Source organism: Lucilia cuprina, chromosome 5, assembly GCF_022045245.1.
Source record: "Lucilia cuprina isolate Lc7/37 chromosome 5, ASM2204524v1, whole genome shotgun sequence".
Classification (NCBI taxonomy): domain Eukaryota; kingdom Metazoa; phylum Arthropoda; class Insecta; order Diptera; family Calliphoridae; genus Lucilia; species Lucilia cuprina.
In genome coordinates, this window is record NC_060953.1 from 45,539,226 (window position 1) to 45,558,440 (window position 19,215).

Consider the following 19,215-nt stretch of genomic DNA (forward strand, 5'->3'; position numbering starts at 1 on the left):
GAACTGAACTATAACTAAACTAGAACTGAACTAGAACTGAACAAGAACTGAAAAAGAACTGAATTAGAACTAAACTAGAACTGAACTAGAACTGAACGAGAACTGAACTAGAACTGAACTAGAACTGAGCTAGAACTGAACTAGAACTGAACTAGAACTGAACTAGAACTGAACTAGAACTGAACTAGAACTGAACTAGAACTGAACTAGAACTGAACTAGAACTGAACTAGAACTGAACTAGAACTGAACTGGAACTGAACAAGAACTGAACTAGACCGGAACTAGAACTAAACTATGACTGATTTATAGCTGAACTAAAGCTGAAGTGGAACTGTAAATGCAATTTCCCCTAGACCCTTTAACTTCTTAACAAATAGCCAATAGTCTGCTGTCATAATCAGCAATCTTCAAATTCACTTTTTTATTTCTTATGTTTTTTGTACTTTATTTTGGATTTTCTTTCAAATAATTTACATTTTTAAATTAAAATAAATTACGTCATACTTAAATAAATATTTACATAAATAATTTTCTTCGCTTTTAATAATTTTTACAAAGGATTTTTTAGAAACTAAAACTAATTACAACAAAATAAAGCAAATTTTAAAAATATTTATATACTTCCTAAATTTAATTACAATAAATTACTAACTAAAGACCAGTTTAGATTTCAAAGCTAGTTTCACAAAAACACAAAGCTAACTTTTCGTTCTTTTTATAGAAACTAAAGCTTTAGTTACATATTACTACATATTTACTACTGTTGTCTTCAAAGCATTCGATGATTGGAGGGGAAATTTCCAAACTGTTGATCATTTGGTGAACTAGTCAATTCATTGGGCACCAATTCATTTTGTTGACCCTGCAATGCCATTGTCTCATAGGCACTATAAGGATCATTACGTCTTTCCCAACCATGAGTTGGAGCTGCTGCCGCACTACTGCCATATGAGTAACCGCTCACTTGAGGTTGTCCTTGACCACCATGAATGTGTAAGTGAATTTCCTTGTTGCTATGATGTTCTACGGGAGCAGCTGATTGCCAACCACTGCTAGCATAAGGAGTCCAATTCCAGGTAGGTGGAGGAGGAGCAGCAACATGTTCAACATGACCAAAGTGTGATTTAAGTGTGAAGAATTTACCTAAGAGTGCCAGTAAGTTCATAACCACTAAGACCTTGACTAAGAAAAGAGTTTTCATGCCGATCGCTACTAGGAAGGCCACCATGGCAGAGAGTACACCAAATTTGAAAACAATGGGTATGAGAGCCATTTGTAGACGACGAATTTTACCAAAAGTACGTCCTTCTGTTGTGGAATAGATAAGAAGTAATAGAAGATTATTGAATGTATTAAATATAGTAATATAGAGAAGATATAAAACGATATTGGGGCCTTAGGCTATAGACTAGTCTATAGTCTTGACTATGAAGTATATATAATAATAGAGTTGTCTATATATAGTCTTGACTAAGGAGTTTGTGGTAGTTACTTGCTTTCAATATCATCACCGTGTTAAAATAAGTTCCAGTTCTGTTCTAGTTCAGTTCTAGTTCAGTTCTAGTTCAATTCTAGTTCAGTTCTAGTTCAGTTCTAGTTCAGTTCTAGTTCAGTTCTAGTTCAGTTCTAGTTCAGTTCTAGTTCAGTTCTAGTTCAGTTCTAGTTCAGTTCTAGTTCAGTTCTAGTTCAGTTCTAGTTCAGTTCTAGTTCAGTTCTAGTTCAGTTCTAGTTCAGTTCTAGTTCAGTTCTAGTTCAGTTCTAGTTCAGTTATAGTTCACTTGTAGATCAGTCCTAGTTTAGCAATTCCTTTCTGAATGTGAAAAATTTTAATGAAATCGAACCAAAACTTTTCAAATTGATGTTAAATAATGTATTGTGAATTAGAATTTTATTTTCGATGACATAAACTTTTAAAATATCATGATCATGTCCTACACACTAAATAGTTGTAAATTAAAACAAAAGACTTAAAATGCGAACTTTTTTTGGCAAATTATTTAAAGAGCATTTAAGAGGTGTATAATTATATAAAAACCGCTTTATAATTACAATTTTTCTTAAATACTTCAATTAACAGTATCTGTAGAAATGTTTTGTTAAATGTTTCATACATTTAAGAATGTCTTAAATCAATAAAAGTGTATTCTATTAGTAATATACTTTAATATGTTTACTATTGATTAATAATTACGATACTTAACATATTCCCCTTAATGTCATGTTAACTGTTACATTTAACATGCTGTCAAACACTTGTTATTTGATTTTCTTTCATGCTGTTACCACCACCTTTTATTCAATTAACATTTTTGACAATTGTAAAGCATTGTTTGTTTTTTTATTTATTTATTTTTAATAATGTGAGTTTTGTTGTGAATTTTTAATACTATTTGATTTGGTTAAAATTTTCTACTTTCATTTTCTAAAAATTTCTTATAAATAATGTTGAAAACTAGTGTTTTTGTTTGTTATTTTTTTTTAAGATAGAAATATTATGGGAAAGAACATTGTGCTTAACAATTTTAAACAAAGATTGCTTTCTTTTCTAAAATAAATAAATTAAGTTAATTATTTAAATAAATGGTTTTAAACATTTAAGTCGAGAAGAAAATAATTATTAGGTTAATATTAAGGTTTGGAGAATTATTTTTAATGATTTTTTTTTAAATCATTAAAGATGAAAGAAATTTTTTAAAGAATTTAAAGAATAACATGAAACTTCTATACGTTTTTTTTCGCTAATAGTTTAATTATTATTATTATTTACAACAATTTTTGTAGTTAATTTACTTTCATGAATTTTTCAATTTTTTTTTAATCTTAACTTTTGAAGCCTTAAGATATACTACAGATAGTTTATTATTGCTATGAAATTTTTAGCCATTTAAATAATGATAAAAGTATGTAACGTTTTTTGTTACATTTTTCTGACAGGGTGTAATCATTTTGTATTTGATAACAAGGTGTATGAAAGAAATGTTTAATTTAGATTTGTTTTACAATGTTGTAACGATTATAAGTCTATATTGCATTTAGTAATGTAACTTTTTAATTACCGGAAAGAAGAGATACAAGCCGAGACTGCTCAAATCGTCGGCGGCTGGCCGCTTAAAAGCAAAGCCGCTAATAAAGATTGGAAGAAAAATATTAAGAAGAATTACAAATGAATTACTATTAGAAGTATAACTCAATTACAACTGAACTAGAACTTAACTAGATAATTTCACCAATTTTAACGGAGTTGCCACTATTTTAAATTCGTATGGCAAGTTGAAAAAGAGTTGCCACACAATATTGTGCTAATATTAAAATAGTAAAAAATAGTATAAATGTCCATTTTATGCAGAAAAAAAAAACATATAAAAAGACAGGTTTCTATATAACAGACTATTATACAATATAACAAGTAAGAGTTCTATATTCGGCTGGGCCGAATCTTAATATACCCTTCACCATGATGTGTTAAAAAACAGTCATTACGAATTTTATTACAAAAAATGAAAAAAATACCAATTGTAGCCCATTTTATACGATCTAAATTAATCAGGGCTCTACATGCTTAACTTTATATTTCTAGGTTCAATATTATATAAATTTTAAAAAGTATCTTTTGATGAACGAAAAAGTACCAAAAACTTCCCTTTTATGGGTTCCCACTTAATCCAGGCTCTATATTATGTTTCTAGGTTCAATATTATAGAAAATTCAAAAAGTACCTTTTGTAGAACGAAAAAGTACCAAAATGTCCCCTTTTATGTATTCTGGACTAATCCGGGCTCTACATACTTAATATTATGTTTCTAGGTTCAATATTGTAGAAAATTCAAAAAAGTACCTTTTGTAGAAAGAAAAAGTACCAGAAAGTCTCTTTTTTCAAGTTCTTACCTAGTCAAGGCCCAACATGCTAAATTTCATGCTTCTAGGTTCAATATTAAAGAAATTTCAAATTTCGTTATTTATGGACCGATTGGAATGATTTTAAAAAGCGTTCTATTCGATCGTATTTCCAATAGAATTATTGAATTATCTTATGAAAACTGATTTCAACATACACACAGACAGACAGACGGATATGGCTAAATCGACTCCGCTATCTATAAGGATCCAGAATATATATACTTTATAGGATCGGAAAATTATATTATAGAAATTACAAACGGAATGACAAACTTATATATACCCTTCCCACGAAAGTGAAGACTATAATAAATGCTTATAAGGTAAATTTCTGAAAAAAAGTTTAATTGAGCCGACAATTTAGACGCCGACGATATTTTCTATATAAGCCGCTGCCGCCGATCATTTTGCATCGGCTTGTATCGGTATAGATTTTATGGACCTATGATATTTATTTAATGGGCGAAAAAGGTAAAATAATGGTGAACTACAATGGTGAACGTTTTGCAGAATAATGCATAATAATGAATAAATTTTGTATCTAATGATTGGAGGCTTAAAAACCCACACAAATGTACATCAATATCACCTAATGAAAGACCCCCTCTTGGTGTTATTGCAATACCGTTGAAAAAGTTGCTACCAGTACCAGTGTTTTCCAGTCCGAGGGGACTATCAAATGATGATAATCAAATGTATCCTTGGCCCTTTCTTTGGAAAATTTGACACAGACCTCATTTGTTTTGTGTCCTTTATTGAAGAGGTCCCTTTTGAGGTGCATGCAATAGCTATGCTTATAACCCAAATTAGTGGGAAGATATTTTCGGCAAAAAGACAGATACACGATGTGGTGGTCGTTGACAATTAATTAAATGCACGTTTAGTTGTTTCTTAAAATATAGATAATTTATTATAAAAAAAGGAGCTTGCACGTGCTCGTAGAAATCCATGTCACAATTAATTTTTACATATTTGACAGCTCAAGGTTGCCAGATTTGATTATTAATAAAGGCTACCAGATTTGTATATTACAATTCTCTCACCCTTATTACATACTTATTATATTAACTTATTCAAAATTACAATATTTAATTCAATGTATTTATGTAATTTAATAATTTGAAATTTTGACAAAAGATTTTTAAAATTGAATAAAATAAATTCAATAAAACAAAATGATAATAAGGAATCGTATGAGGTTTCATTCAGAGTCTACTATGTAGTCTCCTAAATGTGGGGGCAGTCTACGAACCCTTGCCGAAACTCTACGCGGTATCGTAGATGGCGGTTGTACATTCAATGAAAATGGTTGTTGATTTGATGATGATGATGTTTGTTGATTCGATGATGATGCTCGTTGATTTGATGATGATGATGCTTGTTGATCTGATGATGCTTGTTGATTTGATGATGATGTTTGTTGATCTGATGATGATTCTTGTTGATTTGATGATGATTCTTGTTGATTCGGTTGTTGTGAATTTCGCTCTGACGTGTTTGTTGAATCATTGGGTATTTCCACGAGATCTTCGATGTTTGCATATTGTCGCTTGTTGTTTTCATCTCGCAGAACTACTTTTTCATTATTGTTTTCGGGAATAGTAGGCTGGACATTTGATGCACGTAATTGATTTATGTGCCTTTTGAACACAAATCCGTTATCTAGTTCAACTATATAATGGAGATTTCCAAGCTTCTTGGTAATTATACCCGTCTTCCAGGTTGTCTTGTTTGTTGTGTAATAACGAGCTAAGACTCTCTCACCCTTATACAGTTGCCTGGCCATACATTTTGAGTATTGAGTTCTGTTAAACTTAGTTGGTTTAAATGCATCCAGACTTATACGTATTTGCCTTCCCAAATACTGTTCCGAAGGAGTTTTAGAGTTTTTTAATGGCGTCGCGCGATACTTAAAAAGTATTTCCTGTACTTTTTTCCGAATAGACATCGTTTCACTTTCCATTGTCGTTAATTTGTGTTTTAGAGTTTGTACATTTCTCTCTGCCAACCCATTCGTGGCTGGGTGGCCTGGCGCTATAAACTTTTGAAAAATACCGCAGTTTTTACAAAAAGTTTTGAATTCCTCGCTTGTAAAAATTGTTGCATTGTCTGATACCAGAACGTTTGGATATCCATTTCTCGAAAATATTTCTTCTAGAATTTCTATTGTCGACAATGACGACGGTGCTGTTCGGCTAATACCGATTTCAGCCCATTTCGACTTCGCGTCCATTACCACCAGAAAGAAATTATTTTGAAAAGGACCGGCATAATCTATGTGTATGCGTTGCCAATTTCCATCAGGCTCTTCCCACGGATGAAGTTCCGCTTTAGCTGGAGAACTTTTTACTAACGCACATGACGGACATGATCGCACCAAATTTTCAATGTCCTTGTCAATGTTCTTCCAGTATACATAGCGGCGTGCCAGTTGTTTCATCTTAGTGATGCCTAAGTGCGTATAATGGAGTTCCTGTAACACGTATGGTTGTAGGATTTCAGGGATTACTACTCTTTGACCTCTGAAAAGCACGTCCTCATCAACTGTAAATTCTGGATCGATATCATTGTCATTATCGTTTTTGTTGTTGTTACGTAGTCTCATTATGATTTGTGAAATGTGTTTATCCTTACGGGTTTCATCACGGAGTGATTGAAAATTGATTTTCGAATTACTAATATGATTAATACTTTCATTACATATAAGATGTACTTCTCTATTGATAGAACATTCGGCGAAATTTGTTGTAATATCAGGCGCTCTGGAGAGACAATCCGCGTTAGTGTTGTCGACCCCTTTTTTGACTTGTATCTCATAATTAAAACCAGATAAATACGCTGCATATCGTTGTAATCGGGCAGACGTCATTTGAGGCAGTTTTGCTGTTTGATGAAAAATTCTCATAATCGGCTGATTGTCCGTTATGAGTACGAATTGACGCGCGAATAAATATTCATGGAAGTGTTGAACAGAAAAAACAATTGATAGCGCCTCTCTATCCAGCTGAGAATAATTTTGTTCGGCGGGCGTCAATGCCCTAGACGCGTACGCGATTGGCCGTTCTTCCCCATCGAATATGTGTGATAAGACACCCGCTATACCTGTTGGACCTGCGTCACATGCCAATTGAATTTTTAAACTAGGGTTGTAGGGTACCAATACTCTTTCACTGGCCAATTCTCTTTTCAGTGTGTTAAACGCATCTTCACATTTATTGGTCCAGTTAAATTTTGAATCTTTTTTCAAGAGGTGTCTTAAGGGTGTAGTTGTTGTAGATATTTTAGGTATAAAGCGTGCGTAGTACGTTACCATCCCTAAGAACCTTCTAACGTCGTCAACCGTGTTTGGTGTAGGCATGTTAAGAATTGCCGAAACTTTTGATGGAGATTTCTTTATCGAATTAAATTCAACAATGTGACCCAAAAATTCAATACTTTCTTTGAAAAACGAACATTTGCCCCGGTTAAGGTGTAAATCGAAACGTTTCAACTGTCCAAGGCAAGTTTTTAAATGAGAAATGCACTCTTCCATTGAATTTCCATGTACAATTATGTCGTCGAAATACGACTCTGTTTTCGGTACATCCCTTAATATCTGGTCAATAATTCTGTTAAATTCTGCGGGGGCAGTTTTAATGCCAAATGATAACCGTTGCATTTTATATGTACCCCGATGAGTTGAAATTGTTTGTATTATACTCGACTGTTCGTCTACTGGTATGTGTAAATATGCCTTATACAAATCGAGTCTACAAAAATACCTTGAATCCCGAAGGCTATTAAAAATGTCATCGATTTTACGAATTGGGTAGTGTGCATCAATTAGACGTTGGTTTACGCCGACCTTATAATCTACACACAGTCTGACCCCCCCATCAGCTTTAGGTATTACTACCAGGGGCGACCCCAATCGCTATTCGTTGTTTTGGATATAATCCCAGCTTGTTCCAACACATCTAGTTCCTTTTCAACTCGTTCCGTTAAGGAATATGGGATTTGTCTTTCCTTGTTATAAATTGGTTTGACACCTTCACGTAATTGTAACGAAACTTTGTATTGTCGTGTACAACCAATTTTTTCTTGGAATACCTCAGAAAATTCATGTATAATTTCATCGATAACGCTTACCTGATTAATATCAGCTGTATTTGTTGTTTTACTATTGTTGTCCAGGTCATTTAAATTTATGTTTAACCGTCTGATCCACGAGCGACCCACTAATGCTGAACAGCCATCTGGAACAATGTAAATATCATCGAATATAGTTGAGTTGTTGTATCTTGCTTTTACTTTTATTTTCCCGTCAGGTATAAATGTTGTTTGAGTATACGAACGAAACGCAATATTGGTGGGAACCACTGGTGTGTCCAATTGTAGCTTGTTAAATTGACCCCTGGGCAAAAATGTAAAACCTGACCCAGAGTCCACTTCGAACTTTACCATTTTACCTTCTATATCGATGTCTGTATAGTATCGTTCAGCATTTGTAGAATTGTTGTTGTTTTGGTAAACGTCGATTACCTTATAAACGCCATAATCTTCATCCTGATGTATTTGGTTTGTTGAATACTTCTTTTGTGGGGTTCTCCCATTTGATGACTTACTCAACGTAGCAATACAGACCTTAACGATGTGACCTTTTCTGTTGCACCCGGTACACTTTAATTTGTCCTTATCTGTGTGGCAGTCTTTAGCGAAATGATTACTTCTACCACACCGCAAACATAAGCCATCTATGCCCAATTTTTTGTAATCAATTTTACCTTGTGGTTGTTGTGCTTTCGACGATTGCCCAGCTTTATTGTTGTATTTATGATTTTTACGTTTGAAAACTTGATTTATAGTTGTTGTTGTACTCGATCTCATCGTCATTTCTTTTGAATCAGCTTTAGCCGCCTCAATAGCAATCGCCTTTGCCACAACATCCTCAAATTGGCTCGATCCTGATTGTAGAAGTTGTTCCCGCATGTTGTTATCATAAATTCCCCGTATAAATTGGGCCCGTAAAAATATGTCCGCTACTGATGCTTTGCATTTACATGCCGACACAAATTCGCAATCCCCGATTTCGGCTCGCAATGCTGCCACGAATTCGGCAATGGACTGTCCTTCCGATTGGTATTTCGACAAAAATTGGTGTTGTGTCACCAGCACATTCTTTTTTGGAGAGAGATGTGTCTCCAACAGTTGCAGTAACTCTCCGTACTGAACCTCATTTAGTGCCTTTGGTGCTGCTAAAGCGCTTACCATATTAAAAAGCTTTGCTCCTATTGAATTTAACAACAGTTTGGCACAGTACTCGTTGTTTGTAGAAATTGCTTTCATTTCCGTATAATTTTTGAACCTTTGGATGTAATTCCTGAATGACTCTTTGGAAGAGTCAAACGGTTCAAAATTTGGTAATAAAGCAGTAGTAGTGGCACTTGTGTTGGCAGCACCTTGCACCGTGTTCTGCCCCTGTGCCGCCATTTGCATTACCTGTGTAACTAAGTTGTGTTGCATCTGCATGAAAGCAGCAAATTGATCTTTATCCATTTTTAAGACTTTGGTTGACCTCGTCGCCAATCTGTGGTGGTCGTTGACAATTAATTAAATGCACGTTTAGTTGTTTCTTAAAATATAGATAATTTATTATAAAAAAAAGGAGCTTGCACGTGCTCGTAGAAATCCATGTCACAATTAATTTTTACATATTTGACAGCTCAAGGTTGCCAGATTTGATTATTAATAAAGGCTACCAGATTTGTATATTACACACGATAAGGTCAATAATTTGAGATAAGTTCGAGGTGACTGTTCTTAGCTTATTTGATGAATTCATGTTTTTGTCCGAATCAATAGAGGTCACTCCATTTGTGTGGATGTATATGGAAGACATGCCAAGGTTGCAGGAGCTCGAGTACTTGAGTAAAGTGGTTGTAGGTCCAAAATTAACACCGGCGTGTAAGAAACACATAGGGGCGGTTACAAGTCTAGCCAGCTTATCCAATGGTTGGAAAAATACCACCATTATATAATGCTAACACTGTAGGTGTTCACGTAAAGCTTTTCGACATCTTGGCAAAAATAAAGGGAATATTTCGAGATCATACTGTTTAAGAGGGGTACTAATAAGGACACATTTAAGGCGCCGTGTTATAAAGCCATAGGTAATAAAGCCATATGACCTTATTTCTCAATGGAATGAGAAATATAACCATATGGCTTTATTGCCTACACCCAAGTGCAATATCACCATAAACTAAAAGTAACCAAAGTGGAAATAACGCCATAACAGTGAAATAGTTACGGTTACAAATTGCCAAAAGAATCAGTTGCCAATAATTCCTCAAAATTCAAAAATGAAATAAATCCCTAAAAATATTTTTGGGAAGTTATTTCATTATATTACTTTTATATCACGAAATAAAAAAATATATGTTTAATAGCCGGCCTTCGGCCGGGCGCCAGGGTTTTCTCCTCTGAGATATATTGGACACCGGCTTCGCTAAAAATACACTTTCCGTGGAACAAGAGCGTTCGACCTTAGGCCGGCTATTTAGGAAATCTTTACTAAGCGAAGCCGGTGTTGGACATATCATAGAGAAGAAAGTCCTTCGCCCGGCCGTAGGCCGGCTATTTAGGAAATCTTTACTAAGCGAAGCCGGTGTTGGACATATTATAGAGTTGTAAATCCTTGCGTCCGGCCGTAGGCCGGCTATTTAGGAACTCTTTACTAAGCGAAGCCGGTGTTGGACATACCATAGAGAAGAAAGTCCTTGCGCCCGGCCGTAGGCCGGCTATTTAGGAAATCTTTACTAAGCAAAGCCGGTGTTGGACATATTATAGAGTTGTAAATCCTTGCGTCCGGCCGTAGACCGGCTATTTAGGAAATCTTTACTAAGCGAGCCGGTGTTGGACATACCATAGAGAAGAAAGTCCTTGCGCCCGGCCGTAGGCCGGCTATTTCGGAAATCTTTACGAAGCGAAGCCGGTGTTGGACATATTATAGAGTTGTAAATCCTTGCGTCCGGCCGTAGGCCGGCTATTTAGGAAATATTTATTAAGCGAAGCCGTTGTTGGACATACCATAGAGAAGAAAGGCCTTGCGCCCGGACGTAGGCCGGCTATTTAGAAAATTTTTATTAAGCGATTAAACTGAAATGTATTAAACTTTGGAGCCCCACTCGATGCGCGACCTAGTTTTTTTTAATATGTCACTATATAAAGTATTCCGTATTATTTATATAAAGAACACTGAACTACATTTTTTTTGTAAATAAATTTGAATTATGAAAAAAATTAAATCAGCAATAACACCATAATGGTTTTATTTCATTCCTTACATGGAAATAAAGTCATATGGCCTTATTTCTCAATGAAATGAGAAATATAAACATATGGCTTTATTACCTATGGCTTTATAACACGGCGCCCACATTTAACTCTCAGGGCTAAGTAGAAAAAACTTTTGATGTTCTGGGCATGAAAATTCATTGCGATGTCCGCTGACTAAACACATTTTCCAAGTGTCGAAAGAAGCATTCAAGTGTCCTGGTTTCTTGAAACGGTGTAACACATACTTCTCTCCATCTGATCTTCTAACTATTAACACCACTTATATCCGACCTAAAATGGAATACAACTCCCGCCGGAGCTTCGTAATCTATTTTTGAGCTATTCGACCGTGTACACGAGAGGGCGAAGGTACTTATCGGTGACAGTAGGGTATCCAATTCTATTGATTCACTGGAGCACAGTCGTAACGTGGGGTGTATTTCATTGTTATGTATCTGTATTTTTCTCAATGTGTGATAGTTTCATTACGATACCAACCGTACTTTTCCACACGAAAGTTTGACAGATCATATTACTTATATGCTCGTGTGAAGGCGGCTTAAGGAATGATAAAATGATTTGAAATTTTCTTTTATTAAATTTCCCTGAGTTTTTTTTCATCTTTATCATAAAATACATGATTAAATGCAGATTAAACTACTTTTATCTTACTTTTATCAACAACATTAAAATGTATTAACAACAATCTCTTTTAAATACAAATACAGATAAATTATTACAAATTGATATTTTTCCTTAAGAGGTCATTTTACTTTTTTTTTATAAATTTCTATATACTTTTATAGTACATATTTAATTATATTTTTCCTTTTATAAAAAAACAAACAAACTAACAAACACAATTTTATTTAATCATAATGATTGAATTCAATATTAAAACGCCTCAGAGAGCCTAGTGTTTCTAATAAAGACTTTTTGTAACATTTGTTGATCATTTAACATCAATGAACGTACAGTTGAAGTGTTGTACTACAATAACAACAACAAAGCTGGCATATAAATACACATACATATAAACGAACATTCATATGTTCATATTTATCTACTTTTTAATATACAATGTAAAATGTACAACTTTATGTTTAAAATGTCTGTGTTTATGAATATACATATGTATATATGTACATAGGTACTTACGTCTTTTCGACCATTTACGTTTCTCGAAAATATTTAATTTCTTTGAACGTATTTAGTAAAGATTTTATTTATTTATTATTTGTTTTTATTTTGCAAATATGGTGTTTCAATTTTCTAGCTAAATATTTAGAGAAAACTGTAAATTTTCATTTGTAGATGTTTACAATCAATCAAATTAAAAAAAACACATTGTTGACAGCTTTACAGATGTCCCTGCGTGTAATTTTTAATGAACTTGTCCGGTGACTTCCAACATAAGGATATGTCAAGTAATAAGTGTAAATGTTTTAAGGAATAGACTAGAGTCTAGTCTAAAAGATAAACTCGAGAATACATTAGAATATACTAAAAACTAGTACACAGGCTATCGTCTTTAGAATAGACGACACTCTAGTTTCGACTACAGTCTAGTCTATAGAATAGACTACATTCTTGTCTATTGTTTAGACTACAGTCTAGTCTATAGAATAGACTACATTCTTGTCTATTGTTTAGACTACAGTCTAGTCTATAGTATAGACTACAGTCTAGTCTATAGTATAGACTACAGTCTAGTCTATAGTATAGACTACAGTCTAGTCTATAGTATAGACTACAGTCTAGTCTATAGAAAATAATACACTTATTTCTAATTAATTTTTTGTTGTGTTTTTTGTATAACCAACAACTTTTCTTTTCGACAACTTGTCTCGCCAATAACATGCAAACTTGCATAATAACCTTAATTGAAATCAAAGTAAAGCTGTTGAACGACATTTACTTTTCTTGTTGAACAAATAAGGATAATACCACCAAAGATGTCGGAATGGTTTTTGTTTTTTCTTATTGCAAACATTAAGTTGTATTTTACATCTATTTATGAACAAATAATAACTTCATTGGAATTAAAATGTGTGAATTTTGAGTTTTTTGCTCAAATCTTTTCAAGGCTAAAATGGTCTTAAGAAATGATAGACAGATAGACGGGCGGACAGACAGACAGACAGACAGACAGACAGATAGACGGGCGGACAGACAGACAGACAGACAGACAAGCAAAACTAATGCAATTGTTGAATTGTTGGTTCCTTTTAATTTTTATTTTAAACAAATTGGATTAAAAACGTGCAACAAATGCCTATAGCGGCGAACACTAATAGATGAGAAGAATTTGGTTGGAAATAATTATTTATTGAGCAGTTTGGGAAAAACTGTTATAATTGTTAGAAATATTAGAGAAGACGTTGAAGAGTTTTATTATATTATAAATGATCACATGTTCAAATAGTTAATGTGTTGTTTTTTACCATATTTGATATTATTTTGAAATTAAAAAAAAATTCATTAGATTTTCACTTCTGTGTCACGCTTTTGCCAATCGCGTATTTCGTTTGACGCAGTAGTGACATGATGATTTTAGAAACGAAACAAAAAGTAACAAACTAATAATTGTTGTGGCAATAATTGGTAATTCAACATTCAATTCATCTTTTGTTTTCGCTACCAATTATGAATAATTACATGTACTTGTATGTACTTACCCCATCGTTGTAAGTATTTTCATGGTACCAGATACTAAACAATGTTTTGTGACAAAAAAACATTTTGTTGCAATTGAGTTTGGTCACTTTTCCTTTGGGCCTTGCGAAGAAGCTTAAGTTTCTGTAAGAGAAATGAAAAATGAAATTTAGAGAAAAAACTAACATGAATGTTTGTTAAATGCCATATAAATATTCAATTTATAAAAATCAATTATAATACAAAAATCTGACATATTGGTACTTTTGTGGCCATAAACAAGTGCTAAAGTACTTTTTATCTTTTATTTATGATTTGTGTGATTTTCGTGCGATTAAATGATAATGATAAAGATCACATTATAACGTGATTCTCCTTTATAATAAATGACATTTATAACTTATTGGTCATTGTGTATGTGTGAGTGTTGGAGTTAGGCAATTATGGTTAAAAACACTTTAAAGAAGAAGAAAACCATTTTTAATTGGTTAAAACTATACAAAATAACATTTTTGTTTGTTTTGGAATAAATAACATAAATTATAGAAAAAAGTTAGTTTATGGATTTTATTTGTCTTTTGTCTGTAGTAAATTAAATACACGTCGAAATGTTTGCTAAACACTAATAAGCTCTAAATGTGTCAGAGTTTTCCAATAGCTTTTCTAGGCGCTACTTTGAAATTAAGGTCTATATGAGTGTAAAGATATGAATTTGTAACAAGAGAAAATTTTCGATAATTTTATTATAGAAAAATTTTTGGACAGATTATAAGTATTTTAAAACACTTTTTGAAATAAATTTTCGACGAGTTGTTGAACACTAGTTTTAACTAGTTTTCTATAAAAAAATTTTGAATTTCGATAAAAAATGACTACTACTACTTTCCATTTTCTATTTATAGAATTTCGACGAATTTTCTATTTTTTTAAAAATTGTTTTATAAATTTTCATGATTAAATTTTTTACGAGTTTTCTTTTTAAAAATTATTTATCAATGAGTTTTTTATTAAATGAAAACTTTAGACGAGTTTTTTATTTATTTAAAATTTTTGATGAATTTTCTTTTTTTAAATTAATTTTGACAAAATTTCAACGGGTTCTTCTATTTAAAGATATTTTTCAAGGAGTTTTTTATTTAATAAAAACTTTAGACGAGATTTCTATTTCGTTAAAATGAAAACATTTGACGAGTTTTTTCTTTATTTTAAATTTTCGACGAATTTTCTTTTTTTAAATAAATTTTGACAAAATCTCAACAAGCTTTTCTATTTAAAGATATTTCTTCAAGGAGTTTTTTATTTAATTAAAACTTTAGACGAGTTTTCTATTTCGTTAAAATTTTCGAGGATATTTCTATTTTAAAAAAAAAAATCTTGACAAATTTTCTATAATAAAATTTCAAGGAGTTTTTTTTATTTAAAAATTATTTTTGAACGAGTTTTTTGTTTAATAAAAACTTTAGACGAGATTTTTAATTAAAAAAAAAAATAAAAAAAAAAATTTGACAAATATTTTATGATAAAATATCAACGAATTTTCTATTTAAAGATAATTTTCCAGAATTTTTTTAATTAATAAAAACTTTAGACAAGTTTTTTATTTCGTTAAAATTATCGACGAATTTTCTATTTTGATTTTTTGTATTTAATAAAAGTTTAAGATAAGTTTTTTTTATTTATTTAAAATTTTCGACGAATTTTTTTTAATAAATTTTGACAAGATTAGTTTTACAACATTTCAACGAGTTTTCTATTTAAAGATAATTTTTTAAATGAGTTTTTGATTATTTTTATTATTTCTTAAAATTTTCTAATAAAAAATTTCGACAAGTTTTTTATTTTGAGAAAAATTTTTTAAAAATAATTTTCGAAGAATTTTTCTTTAAAAAATCTACATGTTTTTATTTAATTTTTTAATTTTTTTTTAATGAAAAGTTTCGACAAGTCTTCTATTTTAAGAGAATTTTCGACGAATTTTCTAATCAAACAATATTTTCTATGAAAAGTAATTTTTTTTAATAAAAAGAAATATATGGGAAAAATTCTATTTAAAGAAAATTTTCGACGAGTTTAACATTTTTTTTTAATAATTTTGACGAGTTTTACATTTTTATTCGAATTTTATAGAATTTTTATTTAAACTAAATTTTCGACGAATTTTATTTTAATTCCCTATTTAAAGAATATTTACGATATCTTTTTTATTTTTATAAAATTTTCCATGAATTTTGAAAGAACATTTTCGACTAATTTTCTATTTAAAAAATATTTTCGATGAATTTTTTATTTAATGAACATTTTTGGCAAAAATTAGAAAAATAAAATTTTTGACGATTGGACTATTTCTAAAATTTTTTTTGGCAAAAGTTTAATTTAAAGAAAATATTTTACAAAATTTCTATTTAAAGCTAATTTAGACAAGTTTTAAAATATATTTAAAAAAATAATAAGTTTTAGAGTTTTCTACTAAAAAATAATTTTATATTTTTTCGACGAGATTTCTGTTTTGACAAATCTTATTGTCTTGTCTATTTAATGGAAATTTTCTTATTTCGACGAGTTTTTTGTATTTTTTTGTATTTTTTTATATTTTTTTATATATTTTATATTATATATTACTACAAAAGTTTTGACGGGTTTTTCATCGGTGATATTTATGTTTTAAAAATTCTGTTGATTAATTGTCTATTTAAAGAAAATTTTCAACCTGTTTTTTTATAAAATTTTCGACGAGTTTATTTTAAAAAATTAAATAAATAAAAAACAAAAATTTAATGAAAACTTTTAATCAGTTTTTTTATAAAATTTTCGACGAGTTTATTTTTCTTTATAAAATTTTAGACAAGTTTTCTCTAAAATAAAATTTCGACGAGTTTTTTATTTTGAATTTTTTTTGATGAAATTTATAATTTTTTTTTTATTTTGGAAGAATTTTTTGGTATTTTTTATATTTCTGGACAAGTATATTTTTCGAGTTTTCTATTACTACAAAAATATCGACGGATTTTCTATCGGCTATATATAGGTTCTGAAAATTATGTTGATTTTCTTTGTTTCTTTTTTTACACAATTTTCGACGAGTTTACATTTTAAGAAAAATTTTGACGAATTTTATTTTATGCACAAAATTTTGTGTGTAATGAATTGCCTATTTATTTGACAAAACTGGTCAAATAACAAACTTTCGACGAGTTTTGTTTTTAAAATAAAATTTCAACGAGTTTTCTATTTTGGAATTTTGTTGATGAATTTTCTAATTAAAATTGTTTAAATTTAATTTTTTACATTTACAGTTCTGTTGAAGCGACTAAAGCTAACGTAAGTTGTTAATTGAGAAAAGATCGTAAAAAAATATTTTAAAAACCTAATCATTAGATCACATTTTTTTGTTTAAATAAAACATTGATAAAATCTTTTATTGATTTTGATTTTCTTTAAATATTAATAATAGCGAAAAAAAAAACGTTAACACTTTCTCACACATAAATGTCTATGGTAAATATACAATGGTTAATCATGTAGTTAGTAATTATGCTAGAAATGTATGTTTAACAATTTTCTTTAGTATTTCTCTTATAATATTGACCACATCGCTATTCAGCCAACCAATAGAAGGTGTGAATTTTTTATACAAATATTTATTTATTAAATGTATTGCCAAACTTTACATTAAAGAAAGTTGAAAGTTTGTCACTATCAAGATAATCATATTTTTAAATAAAATCAAAAATTGTAAATATAAAAAATATATATATTTGGAAATAATACAAATTACTATTAAATTTAACACAAAATTTATTATAACAAAATAAACACTATATTTTTTTACAATTTTCTGTTATTATTAAATAATTTATAATAAAATGCTAATTATGTCATAATTTATCAATATAATTCATTATTTATTTCTTCATTCACTTTTTTTGAAGAAAGTTTTAATTGTGTTACGTAGTATTGCCCTTAAAAGAATGTATTCGCTGTTAAAATTCATATCACGTTCTTCCCAATTTCTTCAGTTACTTCATTATTATTTCAACACAAAAATTATTAATATTTTTGTTATTAAATCTTTTTCTTTACGGGAAATGCATTAAAGTTACTTTCTATTTAACCATTTTTGCATTTTAAAAATAATGAATATGCATTTTACGAATTATTATGAAATGTGCAAATAATTATTTAGTTTTTTATAATACTTTTTAATAAATGCATATAAATAAAATTATGTTACATAAAGTTTACAACGGCTTTGTTGAATTGAACTAAAATGCAAATCACATCATGTAAGTAAATATATGACAATCACTAAAAGCTTTTTTTAGTACCTGTAAAGCTTTGTTCAAAATCTTTTATAATTTTGTAAGAAAACCTTTTTAAGAAAACTAAAGAACAATTATTAAGCTATCTTAACAAAGCTTATAAAGTTCCCTAACGAAAAGCTTTCCAATTAAATGAAAACTTAGAAAATATGTCTAAAGAAAACTTACAAAAGCTTTCTTGAGAAGACTTAAAAGTTTAGTTCTAGTTCAGATCTAGTTCAGTTCTAGTTCAGTTCTAGTTCAGTTCTAGTTCAGTTCTAGTTCAGTTCTAGTTCAGTTCTAGTTCAGTTCTAGTTCAGTTCTAGTTCAGTTCTAGTTCAGTTCTAGTTCAGTTCTAGTTCAGTTCTAGTTCAGTTCTAGTTCAGTTCTAGTTCAGTTCTAGTTCAGTTCTAGTTCAGTTCTAGTTCAGTTCTAGTTCAGTTCTAGTTCAGTTCTAGTTCAGTTCTAGTTCAGTTCTAGTTCAGTTCTAGTTCAGTTCTAGTTCAATTCTAGTTCAGTTCTAGTTCAGTTCTAGTTCAGTTCTAATACAGTTATAGTTCAGTTCTAGTTCTAACACAGTTATAGTTCAGTTCTAGCTCAGTTCTTTAAAAAAACTTTATAAGATTTTTTTTGTTAGATTTTCTACTAGGGAAACCTTATAACGTCTATGAAACATAAAATATTTCAATATTTCAAATGAATGAAAGTTGTTTTGTTTTAAACTTTTCAATAATTTTTTCTTAAGTATTTAAAATTTGTTCATATTAATTGAAATATTTCTTAAAAAATGTTCCTATTACAGTAAAAAATAAAAGAGAGTGTTAATAGAAAATACCATTTTTAATTAAAATATTTAATAATTTCATTAGAAATATTTCAGTTGCGACAATTAAAGGCAAACAAAACAAAAGACTTAAGTAGCAAACTTAGTTTATGGTTAAATATGATTTATTAATCTTTCATTGATAACAAACAGCCAACAACGAGCCAATGATTATTGAAAAGTGAGTAAGAAAAATTAAATAACTTTCCTTACATTGAGGTGT

General features: G+C 30.3%; 2 protein-coding genes across 2 annotated transcripts; both read right to left on the reverse strand.

Annotated features, from left to right (window-relative positions):
* Window positions 1-521: 521 nt before the first annotated feature.
* Window positions 522-6,504, reverse strand: LOC124420250. The gene is made up of 3 exons (XM_046952494.1): window positions 6,433-6,504; window positions 5,152-5,505; window positions 522-1,359 (listed from the first exon to the last, which is right to left on the reverse strand). The coding sequence occupies exons 1-3, from the start codon at window positions 6,502-6,504 to the stop codon at window positions 772-774; spliced, it is 1,014 nt and encodes a 337-aa protein (XP_046808450.1). The 3' UTR covers window positions 522-771.
* Window positions 6,505-7,790: 1,286 nt separating this feature from the next.
* On the reverse strand, window positions 7,791-9,434 carry LOC124420251. The gene has a single exon (XM_046952495.1). It carries the CDS (start codon window positions 9,432-9,434, stop codon window positions 7,791-7,793), a length of 1,644 nt encoding a protein of 547 aa, XP_046808451.1.
* Window positions 9,435-19,215: the final 9,781 nt, after the last annotated feature.